This window comes from Cotesia typhae, unplaced genomic scaffold (assembly GCF_013202065.1).
Source record: "Cotesia typhae breed Kobodo isofemale line unplaced genomic scaffold, CoteBio_Ctyphae contig_5, whole genome shotgun sequence".
In the NCBI taxonomy this organism is placed as follows: Eukaryota; Metazoa; Arthropoda; class Insecta; order Hymenoptera; family Braconidae; genus Cotesia; species Cotesia typhae.
In genome coordinates this window covers 3,229,569-3,253,949 of record NW_027423757.1, presented here as the reverse complement: position 1 = coordinate 3,253,949, position 24,381 = coordinate 3,229,569, and the positions used below count along the sequence as shown (strand labels likewise).

The window sequence follows — 24,381 nt, the reverse complement described above, 5'->3', positions numbered from 1 at the left end:
CTAAAAAGATATTTATAAAAAATTGCACTTAAAGTTTTACAAGTTTTTTATATGTGACATTTTTTTTTTAATTACTTAATTTAAATTTTTTCAATAAAAAATTTATAAAAATTTTGAAATGTCGGCTAACTTCATTTTCATAATTGTAAGCATTTATATTCAATTTTTTCGTTATTTAGTTATGAATAGTTATTTTTACAAGCTTTTAATTCGAAAAAAAATATTTAACATTACTAATTTCACTTTTTTGTTATTAATTAAGAGTTAAATTGTAACATGAAAATGAATTTTTTTTATTGTTATCTGAACTTACTGGTTGTAAGAAAAGTCAATAATTTAATAAATATAAAAAAAATTATTTCGAACAAATATTTAATACAACTGACTAATATATTTTAATAAATTTTATTCGTTATGTGGTGAATATTATCTATTAACAACCATCTAATTCACAATATTATTATTAAAAATAATGTTATTATGAAATTTTACTATTATTTATCATTAATTTTTTCTTTCTATTTGAAAATACAATCTGTAAACTTGTAAATTAAAGATTGTTTAGAGTCAATGATTAGCTTAATTAATTTAGAAGTTAGAAAAAAATGAATTATTGAAATCATAATAGTTAGGCAAAAAAATAATGTTTCAAACGTAGATATACAAAATAAACACCAAAAAAAGTACTAATTATTTTGTTACTAATATCTTTGATTACTTTTAAAAATATTTATTACAAAATTTTAGTATGAGGAATTTGTAAATTTGTTTATAAAACAATTGTTAATAATAAAAGCAAATTCATAATGAAATGAAGTTTGAAAATGATTGACTTAAAATTACATAGAAAATTTTTTCTGATCAAAAGATGCACTACATACTTAATATGAATATTTTAAATTTAGAATCTACCAATTAAGTGTTTATTAAGTAATCCGAAAAATTGTTGAATATATTTCTCAATTCATGTTTGCTAAAAATAATCATCGGGATCAATAGCATTTTAAATCTTTTTCTCTAATTATAATTCTTTAAGTAAAAATAGTTATGGATTTAATTAAAAACCAATAGATAAACATTAATCATTTACTAACCAACAAATTAATTAAGTAAATAACTAATTTATACATACGTTGTCTATAATAGCATCATCAGCAAGTGCCCAAGCTCGTGGTGCTTGTTTACTTTGAAAAGTAGTAGCTTGCGCATTATAGTCAGGCTCTGTAGGTCTTTGAAAAACATAACCAACCATAGCGTCATCTTGGGTTCTGTTAACACTGATCTGGTTAGTTTGTCCAGCTTGAAGTCTCATAGCATCTCCACTTGCCATTATTTGTGCACATTGATCCATATCCTGAATTAACATCAAATATTATTCAACGACAAAACGAACATTTTCAATATCAATAAATAATAACTGCGCCAATTACGTCAGTAACTTATGTAAAAATGCGAAACCATTTGATCACATTAATAATTAAAAATGCAATTGAAAAAAAATAAAATTTACATGATATTAGAAGTAATAAATAATCAAAAATTTCTAAAGTAAACATATAATCTTAATAAAAAAAAAAAAAAAATATTTAAAAATTTTGATTTGCATTTGTTAAAATAAATTTCTGTAACAATAAGTAATTACTGTAAAAAAAGAAAAACATAAAAATTGCATGATTTTTGGTATTTTTAGAATCATAACTTAACACAGTAGTAATTAAAAGTAATCAACATACAGAAGGCATATGTCCATTTGCAGAAGGATGATGCAGCTGCATGGAGGGTGCCGGTTCGTTGCTACCACCAGTTACAGTACCAGGCCACTTCATTCTGTTGAGCACTAAGTAACGTATCTTTTACTCACTATGTTGTTTAAATGGTAGACGCGGACGTTTTAATGCTGAAGACAAGAGAAAGAGAATGGAGACACAGATAAAAAAAATGAAAGACGATAAAAGAAAGAGCGGAGATAAAAGACAGAATAATGATGCGAGAAACTCGCAGTGAAGGTTATCCCGATGATACTTAAACCGGCGTCCAAATATTTATTATTATTATTATCACTACGTCTAGATCATGTTAATTATTATATTCTGTTAAATATATTTACTTAGCCACTATTTTTCTGTTTCTTTTTTCTCTGTTTTTTTTTTTTTTTTTTTTTTTTTCAACTATTTACTCGTCTTTTCAAAAACTATTATTCAATTGAATTTCACTGACTTCGTCGATTAAATAACAGACCAAGTAAGAGTAATGGAAGCTAAATACAAGGGCGCACACCGTCGGATTTTTGACAACACGTATACAAACGAGGTGTAACACAAAGGGTCGAGTATATTTATATGTATATGTATCTACCGGTTCACAATGACGGTCCACTTGCTGGTGATAATTTTTTTTTTTCAACTGTCACGAATTCATTATTTAATAAATAGATACAGAAAAGTTTTAAGATTTATATAATTTGTAAATTATTTATCCTGATTGATGAGGTAATAATTATAGTATACTCGTATGATTTTTATAGCATAAAAGATTGGCGTTCTTTTTTTTTTTAAGTTGATAGGTTTGCTGATTTCGTGATTTCCGCACACAGCTTCAACTTGGGAATTTTGTCAAAGAGGGAGTCAGTAGTAGTTCTAGTTTTAGCTATGAAAACGTCAGATATCAGATATTAAGAAAAAAAAAAAAAAAAATAGATGAATTTACAATTTACAATAACTTTCTTGTCTGCATAAAATTTTTTACATAATTACTTTTTAATTTATTTACAATATTTTCTGACTTGTCTGATCTTTTAGCCACTGCCAAAACAACGGTTGGATTCACAACGCCAATACAAATGTCTTCTCAATCACTCCGTTTATTTTCAAGTTGTTAGTAACTATATTAATAATTTATTAAATACACTATTCACATATATTTACAAAAGGACACGAATAAATAACACGCGTCCAGTGGCATTCGCGATTTTCGCGTGCTTAGATGCAACGCGATTTTGATGACTGTCAAATGCCTTACACTTTTTCTTGGCTAGAAACGGCGTGCCGACATCTTTCATCGTTCACTGCGTATGCGCGAGAATGCCATGCTTTTTATCTCACTCGTTTACTTCATAACCAATCAGTTGTTACGTTTGTATTTGTATGTTTAACGCGCCAAAAATTATAACTATTTAAAAGTTGTAAATTTGTTAAAATTATTTTGAATGCTCTTTAAATGTTTATTGTACGTAATCTACTATATACTGACCTTGATGAGTTGCTAGCTAAAAATAATAAGTTTAAAAAAACACTTAATCCAAGTAGAATGATTTATTTAAAGAGAATATATCAAATCTAGAAAACTAAGTTGAAAATTTTCCTTCAAATTATTTCTTTTTTAATTTGATTGAAAATCAATCTTAAGAAAATAAATTAAACATTGAATTTAATAAATTTCAATGGTAGGTTTGTTATATATATAAATATATATAATTTAAATTATTACACATTAATATATTTTCCTTATTTTCTTTTCTCTCGGTGGATTTGTCAATTTTATTGAAATATTTCTACAAGGATTTTATAGAAATTATACTTATCTGTATTGAATTATACACATTAATTTTATTTTTTATTTATTAATTAAATAAGAATTGTAATTCAATTTGTGTTCTCTTAAATTTAAAATCTACCTCCACTCACTTCTTACATTGCACAATGTAATCTCAACAGTCTATCGAATATAAATTTAACTATAAAATTAATACTATCGTTTAAAATAGTAATGGTTTTTTTTTATTTAATATTATTTATCTTTTTTTTTTGTTTTAATTTTACAATAAAAGTGATTCTTTACGAAATTTAATGACGATGGAAAAATTAAAAATTTTTTGACTGTTGAAACACAATTTGTGACGATAAAAAAAATGATTACCTTCTAGAGATAATATTTCATTGAAAAACATCTATCTTCATTAATTTATACGATTAAATTGCATTTTTATATTCGAGTAAAAAAAATTATACATATATTTTTAACAAGAATTATCTAAATAAAAAAAAAATTAAACAAAAAAATGTTTATTTTTTCTTAGTTAAATAATCATTTAATTTAACATTACTAATTAAGAAAATGAATTACACACTATATGTGTTAAAGACAAACAATAATGTAATGCAATGCGAATGTTTCACTATGAACATTAATTATTTATATATAACAATTTTAATGAAAAAAGATGCTAGAATCGTGAATTATTGGGAAGTATTTAAAATCTTTTTGATAAAAAATACCATTCACGATTGTTAATAACATTTTTTTGTTCTGTACAAATATGAGATGAATGAAAATCTTTCTCTCTCTCGTTCGCTCGCTCGCTCTCTGTTTCGCTTTTTCACTGCACCCTCACACACGACATCAGATAATAAGTGCAAACATATATACACTTATATATAAATTAATATTCTCTTGATTAGAGAAACTGATGATACATAATTAAAAAACAAAAAAAAAACCATTGAATATTTAATGACTATAATCGAAGTCAATTTCGCATTTTTTTTTACTTTTTATCAATGTTTTTATATTTTTAAAATTTTTATTTGCTTTAAAAAATCGTTTCTTCATCCTCTGTTTCACTTACGTACTCTCTTATATATGTTTAATATTTACAAGTGCAAAAAGTGTCTTCACTGATACAGGCACTATGGCTTTGGACGTACACTAAAGATGTAAAGATAATTAGAGTACATCCTCAAGGAGCTTGCGAAGAGGAAATATGTTTAAAAACTAAAATTTTTTAATTTGATATAATTTTTGGCCACTTGTAAGTGATTATTTCTTCGAAAACCCCTTTTACAGAATGACATTTATATTCTGACAACTATCTTTTTAAACAAATATTACATCTTTTTTTTCCATATTTTTATTATAGAAAATTATAATATAAGATTTAAAATCATAAATTCAAGATATATGTATACATATATATATTTTTTTAAATGTGGTTTTGTCATTCTCTGATTCACATGACTTGAGTTCGCTCCCACTTTGATACGTACATTGATCAAAATTTTTACAAATAAATGAAAGTCATTGCACGAGTTAATAAATTCCTAATATTATACAAAACAAACTTCCTCTACTCGCTCTCTTCTTTCAAATTAAATTATTTTAATTTATTGATCAGTAATTATTTTAACAAACCACATCAAAATAATAAACTCAAATATGCTGCCAAAAAATAACTAGTACGGATTCTCTTTGCATATATGTTCACCATTTACATATAAAAGATAACTTGCATGTGTAAGTATTGTAGTTTATTACATCACGTAATCAATATATATTATTTGTTATTTTCCAAGTGCATTGAGTTAAATATGTGATATGTTATCTGTACATTATAGTTTTAATATTAAATATTATAACATATTAATAAATAAAATTAACTGTATATTGCATAATTTACTATTTACTAATCAATTGATGATGACTGCGTAAAATTGAAAGTTGAAAGCGAGATTTATAATTTGATCACTGGTATCCACCACAATACTCTCTTGTTTTACTTCAGTAGAATAATATAATAATTTTAATTCCTTTTGTTTTATTACATGCATTTATATTGGACTGTAATCAGATACTCAACTAACAAGGGAAACGAACTCACAGTTTAGAGTTTAATGAAAGACACATAAAAATAAATTTCTGCTCAAAAAGTAATCAATTGTCCAGTAAATAATTGTTCTAAAAAGGAAAGTCGAAGAGATCGGACAGACCTTCGCCAGAAGCTAATGAAAATGAATAATCGTTTTCGGAAAGCGGCGGCTCCAACGACATAAGCGATTCTCCGAAATCAAGAATACTCATATCTAAAAACAAAAAAAAAAAATTGTTTATTCATAAAATTAATACATGTTGATAGTGAAAAATAAATTAATATACAAAAAATTGCCATGTAAAAAAACAAAAAAATAAATTTTTTTTTTTATTAAGATGATAAGAACAATCACCTAACTAGAACTCTGCCTGTGATGTGATTTATTATGAAACTACACAAGTCACAGACAGAGCTCCACAAGGTAAATGATACAGTGAGCATTCTGTAAATAAATTACAAACTATTTGGAATAATTCATCAATTAATTTTATTAATGAAAGTAAATTAAGTTTACCTGACGACATTTGATCTTCAGTTTGTAGTTGATATTTTCCACCACCCATGGGTTCAAAATCATCAGTCTCACCCAACATAGCATCTCTCATACCCGATGCTGCTGAAATCGTTTCAATTTCACGTTTTATTGCACACGGATACTCTGTTTTAATTTTCATTCGAGGTTCTATCCGGTGTGTTTGTTGTTCTTGGGTGACCAAAAGTTCAGATGGTAATTGAGATGGATTTTTAGACTTCGATAAAACTGATGCAGATTGTTGTAATTGTGATGATGTCGTTGTGGTTTGGTTTTTCACTGTAGAATCATCAGGACATAAGAATACTTCGATTTCACCATGTGACGACCTCATGTGAATTTGTAGCTAAAATAAAAAATAAAAAATATATATTAAAAAAAAAGATAAATAAATAGCTTACAACATTAATAATTTAAAATGAAAGAGAGAACTATTTACTTTAGGTTGCCCACAATTACTTGTGGGTTGTGGTACGTGTAGTGTAGCTTCCGGTGGTGCTTTTACTGCCATTATTGCTTGATCGCGATATGCCGGCACTGAGCGTAAGTCGTGATAAGTAACGTAAGCGTATCGTCTATCAGCACACAGTTCTCTTAAACTTTCTTCAGCACCGAGGATTAAACGATCTAAAGCATTTTCCTTAGCTTCTAAATCAGTCACTTCTTGCCTCAGTTCAAGAATATTATTTCTCTCACCCGGCAACTGCCCACCTCTAAAAAATTCGATATTCATATTTTTAATAAATAAAATATAAATATTAAGAAAATAAAAAATATAACAAAAATTTTGTACTTGTACAACAAAATTAACTTACTTCCATTGAATATTATTTTTACTTTTTTTCTCCAATATACCTATACCTTCTAATACATTTGTAATATCGTATATTCTTCGTTTTTGTACTCCTAATTTTTCGGATGCGACATTTAAATCTACTACGCCGTCATTACTATTCTCCACTAAATTTATAAATTTTTTAGTTAGTAAACTTAACGACGTGTCATATCTTGTTCTTTCCAAATTTTTACCTATTTTAAATATTAACCATTAAATTAATAATTATTATTCTTACAAAATATGATTGTATTGTTCTTTCTGCATTAACCATGTAACTGCGAACATCTAATTTTATATATATTTAAAAAAAAAAAAAAAAAAAACATGCTGACAAAAATTATATGATTAAATGAAGTTAGATTTACTACAGTCGTATTATAATTTTTAGATACTGACATTAGCAAAAAATTTTTACTATTTTGATAATTAAAAATATTAGAATAGAATGTAGTTACAAGATAAATACAGAAAGGGGATTGTATATAAGTTGTAAAAAAATATGTACTTTTTGAGGGGGTATGATTTGAGAATGAATTAGATCCTGATCTCCGTCTTTTAACTCGAGGAGCTTTGAAAGCTGATTGACTGGATGCAGTTGATGCTACTTCCAAATTTAATCTTCTTTTTACAGCTTGCACTGACATTTGCTAAAATGAAAATAATTCACAGATAATTGGACAAAGAACAAATATGTTGAGACTAAAAACTTTAAGAATTAATTTTTATTTTTTTAATTTATTACTTCAGGTCGAGGTAAAGGCTGTGTAGGTCTTCTTGTGACTTGATAGCAAGGAGTCTGTCCATACTGATGGTCTTGTAAATGAGGACTAGGAGTTTCCTCTGCTATTTTTTGTGGTTGAAGTTCGTCCAAAGAATTGCCATCGATAAATTCTGATTTTACTGTTTACCAATCGTTAATTTAGTTACAATTGTAAACAATATGTATGAAATAATAGATATTGATAATAAACAGAGCTCACTCAATTTAGTTTGTGCCATGTCAGGTGTAACCGGCCTGGAAGGATCTTCCAGGATCACTTGTCTTCTTACACGTGGCATCTTGATAATTTAGAATCTGAAGACATACAATAACACATTTTAATTATTATTTAATCATTTACATAAAATCAATTGTAAATTGCTTAGATGAAGTTTAATAATCATTATTTATCGTAACTACTTAAAGCTATAAATTATCATAAAACATTTTTCCGATTATCGAAATAGAAGATGGAGAATGAATTTGGCAGATGGACACATGGAATGTCGGCGCGACGATCGCATGGCGCCTCGATCTCGACTTAAGAACAGCCGGAAGTCGTCCCGACGATAATTATAAAAAAAACCAATTGTTAAATAAACAATATTCATTTAATAAAATTTCAGTAGATAACAGGCTCCATCGTAACCTTCGTGTAAGCAAAACTTTTTTTTTTAAATCACCAAGCGAGTTTATTGCAACTACCTAATCTAAACTTTTGTTTATCAATGTTTATTTATGTTAATTAACTTTTAGCATAATTATTTTTTAATATATAATTAGCAACTTAGATCTGATAGACTAAAAAAGACTTTCAAGTTTACAACAAGTACAGCTGTTTACTGATGAGCACGACACATGGAATTTAATGGTTGTTCTCGATGATTGAATGATAGGACTGGAGAGCTGTGTTTTTGTTAGAATATTATTTACTTGGGATTATAAGAAAAAAAAAAAAAAAAAAAAATGTATTCAACATGGAAAAGTCAATGTGGGGTGTCCATGCTCGACAACGCCGGGACGCCACCATGCTGGGCGTGCACACTAACATGTCCTGTAGAAAAATTTCTTTTTATTATTTTAATGATTATTTTTTCTTTTGAGATTTCATAAAATTTATTACAAAGAAAAAAAAAAGATAAAGTATCACTGAATTGCAGGCATTAAAGATTAAGTGTCATGTATCTTATCGTATTACTCGATCAGCTGTTTAATAATTTTAAGTAATATTGAGGATAGATAATTGAACACTGTTAATTTTTTTAATAAAAAATTTAACGTAAACTTTTAACATTTCATGTCTAAATGATAAATAACAAATCTGATAATTTGATAAGTATTGATTAATATTAATAAATTAATTATTAAATTATATGTAGAAACAATTGAGAGCTCACGTGTTACTTAAACTTACTATTAAAAGTACAAAAAAAAAGTAATAAATAAGTAAATAATAAAGTAAGAGTGTAAGTTGAAGGGTATAAAGTAACGTAAGTTTTCAATGCATATTCATAAATAATGATAAGCAAAGTACTCACATAAGCTGATGGCCATTTAAAGTAAACCAGCAAAGACCTGGCGAACGTGAATAATCCGCGGTATTCATCGACAACGACCACGACGACGATAAGGATGTTGAATAACTTGTAACTCAAAATCAGCAACATGCGTGTACATGTTCTAATGTATGTGGATTCCCGTGGGTTAAGTAGAGTTTAGAGTAACGACAAATGTGAATATTACTACAGAATACTCTACTCGTATTCACATTGGTTACGTTCGAAAAGCAAGAGGGCCACTCGTTAACTATCGTCTCGGAGAGCGCCTCGTTCGCAATGAGAAACGAATGAACGCACGCGTTGGCCGTGCCTCTATCCTCAACCAAACACCACAAATTCCTGCTTCATTCTTTCTCTCTCTCTCTCTCTCTCTCTCTCTCTCTCTCTCTCTCTCTCTCTCTCTCTCTCTCTCTTTCTTCTTCTAACTCTCAATAATATATGCAAAAAAAATTTCGCTAGATGTTTTTTTTTTCTTTTTCAGATGAAAAAAAAAAATAAAAAAAAAAACTAAAATACCAGAACAAATGAAAGCTTGAATGTCCTCGACTATTAACAAGGTGGGGTCTAAAAATTTCTCCTAAAAATTTAGCTTAGATTGGCAATAATAATAAATTTGAAACGCGAAATAAATAACACAATAAAACTATCAGGTATTTTCTAACTTACCTGACCAAAGACGTGCAGTATTTTGAGACGTTTAGCCCACACTCTTCCGGGGGTATCGTCGTTGGTTGGCACGACAGCAGCGTGTTAAAGTCTCGTAATAAGAGCCATATCCATCAAACTGTTTTGGTCTTTGACTTAACATACCAATAATAAAATTTTAAAATTAAAATTAAAAATCTAAAAATCAAATATGCTCGATGTATAAAAATTATAAATATTTTTGATGCAATTGTTATATGATATGACGTTTGATTAAATTAAACTTCAACATAAAGGTGTATTAACACAAGACCATCACTTGTACTACTACTTGAATTAATAATGAAAGTAAAAAAATAATCTCACCCTCTTTCTCTTTATTTAGTTATTAAAATAAGTTCTCTACTGCGATACGGTGTCCATTTTCTGTGTCGACGGAAACACACAAGAGCACTCCTATTCTCGTTTTCTCGTACAAGCGCCGTCCGTAGGTACGATTTATACGATAACAAGCCGAAACCGGCACTGTTATATCATTAAAATAACCTTTTATAGCATGTCATTGTGCTAACCGCAAATTTGTCTCCATATTAAAATCTTTTAACAAATAAATAAATTAATAATTAATAATTAATTAAATAATAACTCTAATGCTTGGTTTAATAAAAAATTTTACTTTTAGGTGTGAGACCGGCTCTGGCAATTGATTTGTTTTATAATATCAACAATTTTTTTATTATACCAATAATTTTAAAAAAAGAAGAAAACAGGGTAACACTACTTCAAGATTTCCACTTATGTTTTAGGATACACGGGGTGTAAAGAATACAGAAGCCAGTTTCACAATACAACTAGATACCTCTTTAAAAGTATACTAGTCTTTAAATGTGTAGGTACGTATAAATACATTTATACGTCGTGACAGTCGTTATATTTGTGAATGATGTACGTGTACCGGGTATTGCCATCTGTTGGGCTCTGTAAAACTAAAAAACGCGCGCCAAAATGTCAGCTTATATTTCCCGCAATGTAAGATACCAACGTAATAAGTTACTTACACCATCACATATTTAATATTAAGTTTTATCTATAACCGATTTTTAATTGTTAATTGTTTTAGATATTTACTGGTGATCAAACAACTATAATGTCCGTCACTCACTGTTATTTGATGCTACAATAAATAGATTATTTAAAAAATTATTAAACTTATTATTCTATCTGACGCCATTCTGCGTTTTATAATAGGTCGCGTCACGAAGCCACTGGTGGGTACTATTAACCTTCAATACACGACTGTTATTTCTTTTAAATATTATTAACAGGTTGATGATTTAGTGCTTTTAATTGTTGACTTTTAGAATAATTATTTGTAAGTGATTTTGAAACGGGTGACTGACGCAGACTTACAACCGTCGTTGCCTATTCCCGTTTACTTGGTGTTGGTGAGAAGACCACTGTTGAAACTGCGAGCAAACGATTATCGTTTGTTCCTTCGGGAGGGGGAGAGATGTTCAACACTCAGGAGCGTATTTATTCAACTATTTTTTTGTAAATTATAATTTACATTAATTATTTTTGTTATTAATTTTATTTCATTTCTACTTAACAAATAAATTCAATAAAATTTATAAAAATTGATTAAATTTCTGTAAAAAAATTTTTATTCAAAATTTTTAAACATTTTTTACACATATTATTTTGGATGGTATCAAATTATTTTTTTTATAATTATTATTTATGTAGAAAAATTAACAAGTTTTATAATAAACTTAAAAAAGAAAATTATTTTTCATTAGAGTTTTGGGATTGGCAATCAGGTAAATACTTTGTAATTATAAATTACAAAAGTTCTAAAGAGTTGATGACATTGTTGTTCATATTGATAAAAAAAAAAGTAAATAATAAATTTAGGAAATAATTGGGCATTATATATAAGGGCTCTGTCATGTATGTCGACGAGGTTGATTTGGGTCTGGTAAGACAGAGTGGGAAAAGGGGCCCGGTGTTCTTTTCGTAACGTATTTATTGGAACCCCACACAACTACAAAAGGGATCTTGGAACCAACAGCTCTGAGAAATAAGGCGTCGTATTATTTTCCCTCCATTCGCCATGAAATTCTTTTCTTTCCCCTCAGACATTTAAAGTATACCCCTCCTTACAAAACTCGAGCCTTGGTAGTCAGGTTAAAAAATACAAAAAGGATGAGCTGTAAAAAAAACTATGCCTGATGCCGTATGCCGCATATCATTTAGAAGTTACAATAATTAAACTTTAGCAATGTAGACTTCTGATGTTAACCAATGTAATTGTAATATTGTATCTGTTATTAAATTATTATTATTTTTATATTACTAAATATCAATAATTACAAAGACCTCAGGTCGTTCTGTTACTGGAGGAGTATGAATCTGCATTGCTGAATATGTTATTGCCTTAACTTCAGTTCCCTGGGGATGTTTTCCCAGCTGAAACTCTTCACCATATGCCCTTGCAGTTATTTTAAAGTTTTCTTCATCGAATTCCAGTATTTTAATTTTCTAAAAGAATAAATTTAATTAATCAAGTGTTTTTTAAATCTACAGAAGTCGCAAATATTCACCTTGGCGATAAGAAAAGGCTCTACGGAAAACATGAATAATAATTCATCTAGGAAATGATACAACAAACCAAGTAAATCGTCAGCTTGTGCTGTAATGTCATATGATTGATCTATCTCAACTGTTTCAAGATCTGTCATGTAACCAAACATAGCCATCCCACATTGCTCGAATGCCTCCTGCAACGTTTCACCCCATGCGTGAAGTCTGAAAAATTTTAATGGTAAATTTTAATGTTTATAGATAATTATATATTTATAAAAGTTTAATTTAATCAACAATATATTTTATCAGTTTTAGCCTGACAGTTAGCGCATAACCTACAAAATGATAATTATTGATAAAAAAAAAATTCTAAAGACAATAATTGAAACTTACTGAACATCAGCCGTATGATCCAAATCTGCAATTGAATAAATAAAACATTATTAATTGTTTTTTCTACATAAAATAGGTGAGTAATAAATTTCCCGCCAATTTTTCCACGTGTTGATTTAAATACCAACCATGGTTAATTGTATGAATAAAAAATTAATAATAATGGTCAATAAAAAAATTATAACTAATTAACAATTTATGTTTCAGATAACTTACATTCATATTTACATGGAGGTACATTTAAATTTTCATTTTTCAAGTCTTCCATAATGATTGTTATCAGCTGATTACTATACAGTAAAACAAGTCGATCAGCTGATTCACTGACACATTCGCTGTGTGTATATATTTAAACATAATTTAGTTTGATTCTGTACAAAACTCGGCAAAGATGTCAGCAGCAGTCGAGAGCGCAAACAGTCGGTAGTGTAGTTTATAAGCCCGGGAATAATTTTAAACATGCAGTTATTTTTATTATTGAAATCTTTCACTGGGTAATGATAATTGTTACTACAAAAAATGAATAACTAAATGGTTCGATTAAATGTCATCCAGTGAATTAATTGAAACGCCTGTACTACGGCAATTGCAATTCAATGAGTAAGTAATGATGAAATCATTTGATTAATATAGAATATAGATGTTGATGAGAGTAGGATGCAAAAATAATATATTTTACTTAAATTAATTGAATAAAATAAAATATTTTTCAGGGATTGGGTAGACAAATTTTTTGCTTAATTTCGACAAACGTCGAATGTTTTATGTCAAACAAATTGCTTAAATATTTATGGTAGTATTAGTTTTGTATCGTTATTATTTTCAGTTTAGACAACACAGTGACATTCATAAACTCGTTTTTTCTCCTGTACAGGACTCCAAGGGCACCCACTTGGAAGCAGTGTGCTCGTTACATAAAACCAAGAAGAAGTGTGATTATACTTGATAAAAATGATGCTGATGTTGATCTTCAATATAATACAAGGGTGCGACAATTTTTTTTTTAATTTTTAATTCTTTACATTTACGTAATATTAATTATCATATTCAATACATTCTATTTATTTATCATTTTTATTTATATGCTTATACAGAAAGATTTATATTTATATTAAAAATTCTAGGTAGATAATTTTTTTTATTATTTTTAGTTTATAAAAAAGCTAGTGAGTAAGAAGTTTCCGTATACGCTCACAGCAAAATTTGTTTAAATTAAAATATTAATTAATTTAGTTAATCAACTTTTTTTGCTCATCAATTAACTCGTCTTTATCACATTTATTACAATATTAAAATTTTAATGGCTTTTAATGATATTTTTGCTTTTTAATAAAAATAATTTATACATTTTTCATTCAATTAGAAGATAAATTAATTACAGCTTTTAATATTCAATAAATTACAAGAAAACTGTACATTTTTCCGTAAACATCATTTATGAAAAACAAACAAATGAATAATTAACATTATTTAGTTATTTTTAATTCATAGTTATTTTCAAAAACCTAGACTTCAATGACTTAAAGTAATTGCTGTAAGATGTACAACCCAGTAATTGTTAAGCTGTTATATCAGTCAATAAAATTTCCTTATTACGTTTTATCAGCAGTAAGAGAAAAAACAAAGTCGCATAATTACTAAAATAATAAAAAAACCTGGAAAAATTTTTAATAGTAAGAAATTTATTAAAATTATACGTTTTTATATTTCATCAGTACTTTGCTCAAAACTTACAAAGTATTAAAACGTGTAATCTTGAAAAAGGAAAAAAAAAAATTTTGAAGGGTATTCTCGATGAGTTTAATATCTAGCAATTAAATCCAACTTATTGTTATGATGACGCAGATCAATAAATGATGTGTTGAGACTGAGAGTGATGTTTTAAAGATAGTCTTGTAGGACAATAACTATTTAGACCACCTTGGATTTTTTCTCACCTCTCGCTGTTCCACGATCCGTATTTGACTTCTTAGACTCCCTCCTAAGATCAGCCTCTTGCGCGTATTCCTAACTAATGACATGCAATTTTGCAACGCAACGTTGTTAAGTCCTTGACTTGAAAAACTATATAAAGTGAAACCGTCAACTTGCAGGACTTGATATTCATTCATTTTTATCAAAGCCAAGATGCAGACGCTTACATTAGTTCTTTCCTTTGTACTATGTATTTCTTCAATAACTGCTCAGCCAGCTGATTTATGTAAGTTCTTTCAATTAATAAATTTATTTATTATTATTTTTTTTTAGTTGTAAAATACTATTTTTAAGTACTTTCTGGATTAGTTAACTGATAATTTAATAAATTAATTAATTACAGCTTCTATGAAAACATGCAAAAGAGGAACAGATGATTATGCATCATGTATGAGATTAGCTTTTCAAGAGAATTGGCCAACTATCGTAAAAGGTAATGTTTCTTTAACTATTTTTTTTTATTCGAATTAAAATTTCCGTAAACAGTAAATAATGAATAATAATTAGTAATTACCAGTTAAATTTATTCGTTACAGGAATGCCAGAGATAGATTTACCACCTTTAGATCCTTATGAGCTTGATGTCATGGCCACTGATTACCAATTCGGTGAAGTAACTGGCAAAATAGTTGTACGAAATGTTAAAACTTATGGTATGGCTAAAACTCGTTTCTTATCGATAAGACCATCCTACGAAGAAAATCGTTATCGCCTTGATATCGATATGGAAATACCAAAAATGTTTGTCGAAGGAGACTTTAAATCTGACGGTACTGTTGGATCTTTTAACGTGATCGGAAAAGGTAAAAATAATTTTAATATATACAATTGAATAGGTTTTTATTGAATTTTTTTTTGTGTCAGGTCAATTCAACATTAGTATGGAAGATATCTCAGGAACTATGACTCTAGAAGGAGAAGTCATTAATGACAGATGGGTATTAGACAGATATAATTTCATGCCTGAAGTTGGAAATATGAAGGTCTGGGCTTCTGATTTATTCAATGGCAACAAAGAACTCAGTAAGTAGTTTTAGATATTTTCTTTTAAATAGTAAAAAACTATAAATAAATTTGAAATCTTTTCTTACCTGTATTTTTTTGATTACAGCTCAAGCAGCACTTAAATTCGCAAATGAATACTGGCAAATTCTTTACCACGGAATGTTACCTCACGCTGCTAAGACTTGGAACACTTACATGAAAAATCTTTGCAACCGTATTCTATCCAACATCCCGTTCTCAAAAATATTTCCTTGAATAGTTTTTTTTTTTTTTTTTCTTCATCAAGTCAAAGTAATTTCAACAAAAAACCAATGGTAATTTTTTAAATATTTCATAATTTCACAGTTGTAATTTTTTTAATACATTATATTTAGCGGTTAATTTCGTTGCGTTTAAGAAGAGATGAAAAAAAAAAAAATAATGTCAAGGATTCATTTTAAAAGCATCGAAAAATTGTTACAACAAAAATATTGTTCTAAGATTTAGAAAGTAAAGAGTCTATTATTAAGTTTTAGTTTTTATGACGATTCAATATTGTGAGTGGAAAGTTCCATTCGCTCACTTTGCTAATCATTTGTTTTATTGTTTTATTGTTGTTGCTAAAATGACTCTTCATGTAAATATTCAAACAAATAAATCTTTATTAATTACGTTACTCCGTTTGTTTTTTTACAGAATAAAAGTGTGGAAAAAAAAAGCACATTTATAATTTATTGAGAAAAATATTTAATAATTTTTTTTATATACACGGTATAAAGTCTATCTTAAACATAATAATGATTATAACGACATCAACAACAACAAACAACAAGTAATTACTATCGATAAAGAGTTCATTAAAGCATTAAATTATGATACAAGAAAAGTTTCAATCGGTACATGTCGCAGTAATTGATTAACAATTCCAGAGAATAGAACCGACAATTTTCTTTTTAGCTGCGGCTCCATTGCCTTCAGTACTTCCTGTCCGTTATCACGCAGAAATATATTTGTAGCCTCGCCTAAGTATTATAAAAAATTATTATCAATGATAAAAATAAATTATTAGTGTTTAACTATCATAGGATTTATGTAATTGCTTACTAATTATGCGACTGCGGCTAGTATTTTTTTGAACTCGCATAAAAACTTTCTTCACGACGAGTTGAACATCTAGAGAATCAACGTGCAGATAATTCTTTTCATTTTGTACAGATGTCGTCACAATTCCTTTTACAAAGGCTTTTACTTGATCAAATTTTGCAGAAAAAGTTCCACTGCTGCTAGCCGGAAGGATAAACAAGACGCCTGTGCTAAAAATTAAAAATTCAATTATATTAAAAGTTTATTTGGTATATTTAATTTGCATTACAAATATTTCTATAAAAACTTAAGTTTAATACAAAAGTTTTATGATTTTATTACAAACTATAATAAAATACTATTATTATATTTTATGAGACATAAAAGATAAATATTTAAATCATTCATCTAGGAAGACTACTCGTAAAAATAAAAATTTTTATTAACATCACCTTCTCAAAGGAATATTCTGAATAAATTATCTGAGCAAAGGAGAATTATTTTTGTGATAAAAAAATAGTTTTTTTAAAATAATTGAATTTATAAAAATTTAGTAAAAAATAATTAACACCTTAATCAATCTTATTTAATCTCTGAAGTAAGATTTTAAATTAAGATTACATGCATGCTTTCTATTTTGATTTTTGAAGATTTAATGATTAATTTTTTCATAAGGATACTTAAATAATCATTGACTTTCACGTTATTGCGAAATGTTAATTTTTGGCGGAAGGTAGAACGAATTCGCATCTCAAGTGTCATTTAAAAGTAATATATTCTGTTATTACCTGGAATATTGAGCCGCTAATGTCAAAACAGGCATTTTTATAATCGCGTAAAAAGAAGAGCCAAGTTTAATGTCTTCAACCGTAAAGTTGCTAGCTCCCCTAACATACAATTCCGCTAAACGAACCCTATATCCGTTTGTACCACCTGTCAGCGAGAGGGTAAGTTCATCCATCTGTTTAAAAAGTTACATAATACATCAACATCACAGCATATAACACATGTTTTATTATTCATTATTCAATTTTTATCGCTTTATTAATTCAATAAATATCTGTCATAGTTATAAATTCAGAAAATCATTCACTCACCAGAAAGGGTTCTACTGAAGGTAACTCTATTTCAGGGATACCGCTCTTGAGGTATGGCCGAAGATGGTGTAAAGCCTCTATCAGGCATTTTTTCAATTCAGGATCACTTTTAGAACATTGTTTAACATAAGCTAAAATAATTTAGAATTTATTTATTTATTTCTTTACATAAAGACCCAACAGCAGTAGCCAATAACACACAGAAAAAAAGAAGACCGAAGTTATTTTGGAACAATCTTCCTTGAAAATTTTCTTGATTTAAGAAAATTTACACTTGACTCAAGACTTTCTTTCTTTGTGTTCAGGGTCACTAGAGAATAACTTCAACGTCCTTTTACAAGATTATATTACATATTAAAGAAAAGGTATAAACAATAATGTTATAATGCATTTGCATTTTGAGAAAATGAAAAGAAAAGAACCCATGCAAAAAAATTCTGATTCAAAATGAATTTAACATTGAAATTCATATTCTGACCGAAATATGAATTAGTTTTTCGATCCTGTAGATATTTTATCTATAGGATAAATTTTATCTATAAAATATTCTCAAGTCTTTGTTAAAATTCTAAAGTAGAATCGAAATTTCTAGAGGTGTACACGCAAAAAATGACTGTGTAAAATTTACAGAAAATAATCTTCAAAATTTCCACAATAAATATTCTTTAAAATTTACAGAAAAAATATGTAATTATTACTTGTGAGTTTACGTGAAAACTACGTATTTTTTTGTAAAATTTACAAATAAATTATATGAAATCTACTATAAGAATATTATTCTGTAAATTTTACAACGTATTTTTTCCGTGTGCTAATTTCTATTTACAAATCAATTTCAAATTTGGATTGATCTCAAAACTAATTCATATTTGTGTCAAAATATGAATTTCAATCTGAAATTCATTTTGAATCAGAATTTTTTTTTGCACGGGAAAAGAAAAAAAAATAAATAGGAAAAGAAAAACTGAAAAATTTGTGTTTTTTAAACATTTAAGTTGGTAATGATACATTATGTAGTCGAATAATACAATTTAATATCGAAAATCTCTAGAAAAAAATATTTGAATTAAGTCAAGTTTCATTTAGAACACAGACGTTACACTCAACAGATATTTATTACAAAAAATTATCCATTTATTAGTACAATATAAAACATTTTTAATATTAATGTTGTGGCTTTTACTCACGAGGAACTTTCGATAGTACAAATACAAAAATATTCAGTAACCCAATCAAAATAAGATACATTTTATTAATTTATTTTTTTCCTTAATAAATATTTTAAATATTTAAGTTTATTCCAGTGTAACTATTTAACAAAAATGTGTCTAGCAACAAACGTCAGTTAAAACTGAAGTCGTATGAGAAATTGCAGATGTAAAAATTACTTCAAGAGGATACTTTCACTTTTAATCTAAGTAAAACAGTCAATTATATTGCTATTATTATTAACATAATACATAATAAAAAAAAAAAAATGTTAAAATATACTTACCTTCTAATCATTTTTATTTTCTTAATACCTTTCTATCTGCTTCTCTCTATCTCGTTGATGTAATGGCAACATATTTATATATTACGCATTACGCGAGCTTATCACAAATTGCGTGTCGATTACATCGTTATTATTTCATTGATACATAATTCTAATGCGGCAAAATCATTCAATCTATTTTTAAATATTAATAATAATATTTAAAAACTAAAAAATCCATGACTGAAAATTGTTTGACGCAAAAATAACTAATTGCCTATTGACTCATTTTTAGCAAGAAAAAATCAACAATAATGGCATTAATGCTAATGACAGTGAGATGAGTCTGACGTCCAGATAGTTGTTAAAGATCCGGGTAAGATTTGGTATCAGATTCCAGAGGCCAGCGGATTCAGACGTTGGTATCAAAGGTTTTATATTCGTAGTATTTTTATTATTATAATCGCAATATTTTATTGAAAGGAGGGGAATTCTGATAATTATGTAAGTAATGTGGACTCGAAAATTCAAAGGATAAAGAACGTATCAGAGCTGGTTTCAGATGCTTTACTGAGAGTGAAAGCGTAAGCATCAGGACTCGAATGTATTTGTTGTGTCTACCAAAGCTACTGAATCGCACGTATATTTATATTTCACTGTGTTGACCGCAAGGCCAAGAAAGTTTAACACGTTACTTTAATACCTTTAAGAAATCTACTGGACCAAAAAATAATAACGACATGTTTAAGTTGATTGGATTTAGTTTATTTTTCACAATTAGTTTATCTTGTGCCGCTGAATTTGGTGAGTAATTATCTAAATTCATTTTATTATTGGTTGTCAAGATTTACTTTTATTTTATTTTACTGAAATTTAATCATAGTGCGCAAATTATAATATTACTTGTAATAAAACTAGTCATAATTATTATGATAGAAAATTGACTTGTGAAATATTTTTTATTGTAATTGACAATTGCTGTTACTTGTTATCTATAATCAAAAGTACGTTTATTTTTTTCCAAGTACCAAGTAATGTAAAAAAAAATTGTATGTACGATAATTTAATCTGATTGGTGAAAGTGAGATAAAATAAATGATTTGCGCAAATATTCCACTTTTATAATTTAGATGAAAAATATGAAAATATATCATGTAAGCAAACTATTCGTAACGTGATTGGACAAATATATCATAAGCATAAAAATATATGCAAATCCTAAACTCAGGCGCGCGCAAATTTGAATTCTAGTAATTTTTATGAAATCTTAAATTTTCTATTAATATTATTTTACGCTTATAATTTATAATATATATTATTTTTAACAAAATTAGTGAAATTTTATGGATTATTTGTTCGTGTTTTGTAGAAGATGCATTTAAAAATTGCTACTCAGACGTCACTGGATTTGACTCTTGTGTTAGAGAAGGACTTAATTCTATAAGACCATATTTCAAAACAGGCTTGTCAAAATATAATGTAAAGCCGTTTGATCCGTTTTTTGCTGAAGAAATAACGGTGACGAGAGGTTTGCCTAGAATTGGATTTGTTTTGACATTGAGAAATGTTACGGAAAGTGGATGGACAGCAAGCAAAGTTACCAAGTTTGTCAGCGACTTATCTAATTATAAAGTAACAATTTGCTTTCAGTAGAAAAATTTCTTCATTAAATATCAATTTAAATGTAATTGGAAATTTTTTTAATTTTTTAGGTAGTTTATACTCAAAGTTTTCCAGCAAAATTTCTTAATGGAGATTATGAATTCACTGGAAATTTATTGGGACCTCAAATAAAAAATAAAGGAAAGTTTACGCTTGATTTATGTGAGTATTACCTCTAAATTGTTTTTAATTTAAAAAAAAAAAAAAAAAAAAAAAAAAAGTTAACTTTTATAAAATAACAACTGTTTCGTAAAACTCTAACAATTCATAAATTTTTGGTCAAATCATTAGATTTTAGAAAATTCTTAGTTAATTTACCTTCTTTTCATTTATTTTTATAAAAAGGTCAAAATTATTAATTTAAATGAAAAAATTTGTAAGTTATAAAAAAAAGTAAAGAAAAATTTATTTAGTTAAAGATTAATGATGAAAGAGGATCATTACTCTTACTGGTTTCTCGATTTTCTACTATGATTTGATTTGCTCTTTAAGATTAATTTAAAATTCAGAAAAATTGGCTTTAAAAAAATTTCACTATTATATGCTGTTTAAATTAATTTATTCATCGTCATTATTACGTCAAAATAATCAGATGTATGTAAAAATTGTAAGCTTAGGATCAACAGGTAACATTTGCATATTGATAAATATAAATTAAATATATATTTAGTAAGATATTTAGGAACTTGTACTCATGAATTGATTTAAAATTTTCAAAATATAAGTTTTATTATTTTATTTTTCAACTTCGTTAATAAATTTTCACTTTTTAAAAATTTATGGAAGATCTTATTCTTTCAAGATATTTTTTGTATAAAATTGATTATAAAAATTGCTTTTTTTTTATTTCTTTAGTAATTTAGTAAAAATTTTTTAATTTTAAAAATAATTATTGAGTTTTGAAAAAATAATTGCTGATTATTTATAAGATACATTATCAAATTTTAATTTCAACACTTAAAAACTTGTAATTAAACAAAATTAATTAGTTTAATGATTAAAATTCAAAGACAGATATTTTTAATTAAAAATTTTATTATCCAATTGATATAATATCTAGTAATTTATAGAATGATATCTAAGTTCTTAACCGGAATTTTGACATAATTTTGCCATAACCATTAGCATATTTCAAATTAAAAGTTTTGTTCAACTGGAATTCATTTTCGATAAAATTTTTTTTAATTTTAAAATTGCAAAAAGCCATCTATTTATATTAATGACTAAGATTGCCTCAGAACTTGTTCAAGAATCTGTTAAAGTATTTAAATCTAAGATATCGTGTTTCTGATCTTTGTACTCTACAACAAAAAAAAAAAAAAAAATGTAAAAATAAACACTAGTCTGAAAGTGCAACTTCTATGAATAATATAGAGTTCGGCGAACTTTACAAAAAGTAAATTGAATTTTGTGTTTTTAATTTTTTATATATATATATATTTTTTTTTTTTTTAGATGATTTGATCCAAACAACAACTATCACAAAAAAACCAGGAGAAAAATTAAAAGTCCGTGTTGAAGTTGAGACAATAAGAGATTTAAAATTGCACATTTCAAATCTTTTGCGAGGACGTCAGGTATTAGAAAATTTTATTGATACTGTTATCAACGGGGCTTGGCAACCTGGTTTCATTGTCACCAGAGGTGTTATCAATGACCTGGTATCTACTGCATTTACTGAAATATTTGGTGAAGCTTTCCAAAAGTTTCCATTTGAGAAAATAATCAAGAAAAAATCTGCATAATAATAACTTTAAGCTTAAAAAAATCTAAACGCCATTTGTGATACATTACGATTAAATTAATTAATCAAACTAACAGTCTAGAGATAAATAATTTTTCACAATTATTTCTTCACAACCTCAAATCAGAATAATTAAAAAATTCTTGTAAGTAAGTACAAATAATGTAACCTAGATAGTTGTAATTAAAAATTTGTATTACAATCTAATTAAGCTGTGTACATATTAATGTTCGCGTTCTCCATAAGTAAAAAAAAAAATATTTACTACATACTTATTGGAAATTTTTGAAAAGAATTTATATACTGTGAATAATTCACAAAAATAATGTGAAATTGATAATTTTTTTAGGATAAGTATAGAAATTATTTTGACGAAGAAGTAATCATCATTTTTTTTTACGATGTATAGTAGCTTACCTTGGATTACCGATACTCAAAGGTCTTTGACCCCTTTATGACTAGATTACATTTCAAAGTTTAATTATTGAAAAATCTGATTACTATATACAGTCAATAAAAATTTGCATTTTTTAATTTAATTTTTATTTTATTAGAATTTAAATTGTTAATTCGATATTTTAATAATTTAAACATAACTGTGTACAGATTATCTACTTATATTATAATAAAACCTCAGTTCTTGTAATAAACAATTGATTAAAAAAATTTGAAGAAATTAAAATTTATTTTTATTTGATATATTAATTAAATTATGTAATTTATGAAGTAAATTAAATTATATATTAAGTAAAAAAAAAAAAAAAAACACATAAAGCCACCTTTCGGTTTCATCTGTATGATTTCGTTTTTTGAGGCGAATTTTCTTTTGTAACTGTGGTGGCAACATAGTAAAATTGTGAAAAAAAAAATAAAAACTTTACTACGGAATTTATTGTTCAAGTAAAAAGAAATTCACAATAAATTAGTAAGTGCTTTGACTCTTCTCTAAAGAGTATTATAATTGCAGACACTCGATGCCTTCAGGTTTAGAATACCAAGTGCCCTAGAGAATAACTCATGACAGCCAACCGGTTTACGCTGAACTAATCAATTGCCAACCTCACTCGAAAGGGAGAGCTAATAAATTCCTCTTCGGTTCAAGTAAGAAGTATGTATCATACTAAATGATCAAAATCACTATTGCAAATTTAAAACTTATAAATGTAAAATAAAACTAGTCTTCTTGTGAGAAGAAAAAAATACATTTAGCCACCTAGTGACACAAATATGTATTACTAGCAGTCCGCCCCGGCATCGCACGGATATTTAACAAAAATTTCAAAATTAATTTAACATCATATAGCCTATATCACCCGGGGATAGTGTAGCTTCCCAACAGAGAAAGAATTTTTCAAACCGATTCAGTAGTTTCGAAGCCTATTCAATGCAAACAAACAAACGAACAA

The 24,381-nt window shown here is 27.2% G+C and overlaps 6 protein-coding genes and 1 long non-coding RNA gene across 13 annotated transcripts in view; 3 read left to right on the top strand and 4 right to left on the bottom strand.

Moving 5' to 3' along the window:
- The window catches only part of Pum (pumilio), a 65,377-nt gene extending 62,502 nt beyond the window's left edge, over positions 1–2,875 (bottom strand). Inside the window, exons 1-3 of one of the 2 annotated variants that reach the window (XM_074249048.1) lie at positions 2,754–2,875; positions 1,734–1,837; positions 1,133–1,354 (exon numbers count right to left, since the gene is read on the bottom strand). In XM_074249048.1, the coding sequence (XP_074105149.1) occupies positions 1,133–1,354; positions 1,734–1,837; position 2,754 (327 nt within the window). In that variant the 5' untranslated portion in view covers positions 2,755–2,875. Of the gene's footprint in view, positions 1–1,132; positions 1,355–1,733; positions 1,872–2,753 lie in introns of those variants that run through there. The other variant, XM_074249049.1, reaches the window with a different exon arrangement.
- Positions 1,543–2,876, top strand: LOC141531330 (uncharacterized). Its single transcript, XR_012479910.1, has 3 exons — positions 1,543–1,680; positions 1,757–2,725; positions 2,799–2,876. It is a non-coding gene; the product is annotated as an uncharacterized LOC141531330 (long non-coding RNA).
- Positions 2,877–4,045: 1,169 nt separating this feature from the next.
- On the bottom strand, positions 4,046–11,392 carry LOC141531320 (transcription factor E2F1). 3 transcript variants are annotated; one of them, XM_074249060.1, is made up of 11 exons: positions 11,037–11,392; positions 10,655–10,964; positions 10,345–10,575; positions 10,000–10,133; positions 7,995–8,089; positions 7,757–7,914; positions 7,520–7,661; positions 6,992–7,205; positions 6,616–6,889; positions 6,159–6,522; positions 4,046–5,855 (listed from the first exon to the last, which is right to left on the bottom strand). In XM_074249060.1, the coding sequence occupies exons 5-11, from the start codon at positions 8,071–8,073 to the stop codon at positions 5,731–5,733; spliced, it is 1,356 nt and encodes a 451-aa protein (XP_074105161.1). In that variant the 5' UTR covers positions 8,074–8,089; positions 10,000–10,133; positions 10,345–10,575; positions 10,655–10,964; positions 11,037–11,392; the 3' UTR covers positions 4,046–5,730. The 3 variants fall into 3 exon arrangements, with proteins under 3 accessions (XP_074105161.1, XP_074105160.1, XP_074105162.1); XM_074249059.1 differs by having other exon boundaries at positions 10,655–11,392; XM_074249061.1 differs by lacking the exons at positions 10,000–10,133; positions 10,345–10,575; positions 10,655–10,964; positions 11,037–11,392 and adding an exon at positions 9,313–9,551.
- A 302-nt stretch (positions 11,393–11,694) lies between these two features.
- Archease (protein archease) lies at positions 11,695–13,552 on the bottom strand. The gene is made up of 4 exons (XM_074249073.1): positions 13,174–13,552; positions 12,958–12,982; positions 12,582–12,786; positions 11,695–12,519 (listed from the first exon to the last, which is right to left on the bottom strand). The coding sequence occupies exons 1-4, from the start codon at positions 13,223–13,225 to the stop codon at positions 12,334–12,336; spliced, it is 468 nt and encodes a 155-aa protein (XP_074105174.1). The 5' UTR covers positions 13,226–13,552; the 3' UTR covers positions 11,695–12,333.
- A 1,480-nt stretch (positions 13,553–15,032) lies between these two features.
- LOC141531324 (circadian clock-controlled protein daywake) lies at positions 15,033–16,591 on the top strand. The gene is made up of 5 exons (XM_074249065.1): positions 15,033–15,157; positions 15,275–15,364; positions 15,468–15,734; positions 15,796–15,954; positions 16,043–16,591. Exons 1-5 carry the CDS (start codon positions 15,085–15,087, stop codon positions 16,189–16,191), a joined length of 738 nt encoding a protein of 245 aa, XP_074105166.1. The 5' UTR covers positions 15,033–15,084; the 3' UTR covers positions 16,192–16,591.
- Positions 16,328–19,717, bottom strand: LOC141531326 (uncharacterized). Of its 2 annotated transcripts, XM_074249070.1 has the most exons (6): positions 19,591–19,717; positions 19,283–19,509; positions 18,096–18,226; positions 17,787–17,959; positions 17,020–17,228; positions 16,328–16,937 (listed from the first exon to the last, which is right to left on the bottom strand). In XM_074249070.1, exons 2-6 carry the CDS (start codon positions 19,341–19,343, stop codon positions 16,786–16,788), a joined length of 726 nt encoding a protein of 241 aa, XP_074105171.1. In that variant the 5' UTR covers positions 19,344–19,509; positions 19,591–19,717; the 3' UTR covers positions 16,328–16,785. The 2 variants fall into 2 exon arrangements, with proteins under 2 accessions (XP_074105171.1, XP_074105172.1); XM_074249071.1 differs by lacking the exon at positions 19,591–19,717 and having other exon boundaries at positions 19,283–19,519.
- Positions 19,718–19,871: 154 nt separating this feature from the next.
- On the top strand, positions 19,872–24,071 carry Jhbp16 (Juvenile hormone binding protein 16). Of its 3 annotated transcripts, none has more exons than XM_074249066.1 (5): positions 19,872–19,987; positions 20,053–20,373; positions 20,939–21,201; positions 21,282–21,393; positions 22,687–24,071. In XM_074249066.1, exons 2-5 carry the CDS (start codon positions 20,310–20,312, stop codon positions 22,974–22,976), a joined length of 729 nt encoding a protein of 242 aa, XP_074105167.1. In that variant the 5' UTR covers positions 19,872–19,987; positions 20,053–20,309; the 3' UTR covers positions 22,977–24,071. The 3 variants fall into 3 exon arrangements, with proteins under 3 accessions (XP_074105167.1, XP_074105168.1, XP_074105170.1); XM_074249067.1 differs by having other exon boundaries at positions 19,930–19,945; XM_074249069.1 differs by having other exon boundaries at positions 19,967–20,073; positions 20,132–20,373.
- The last annotated feature ends 310 nt before the right edge of the window (positions 24,072–24,381 follow it).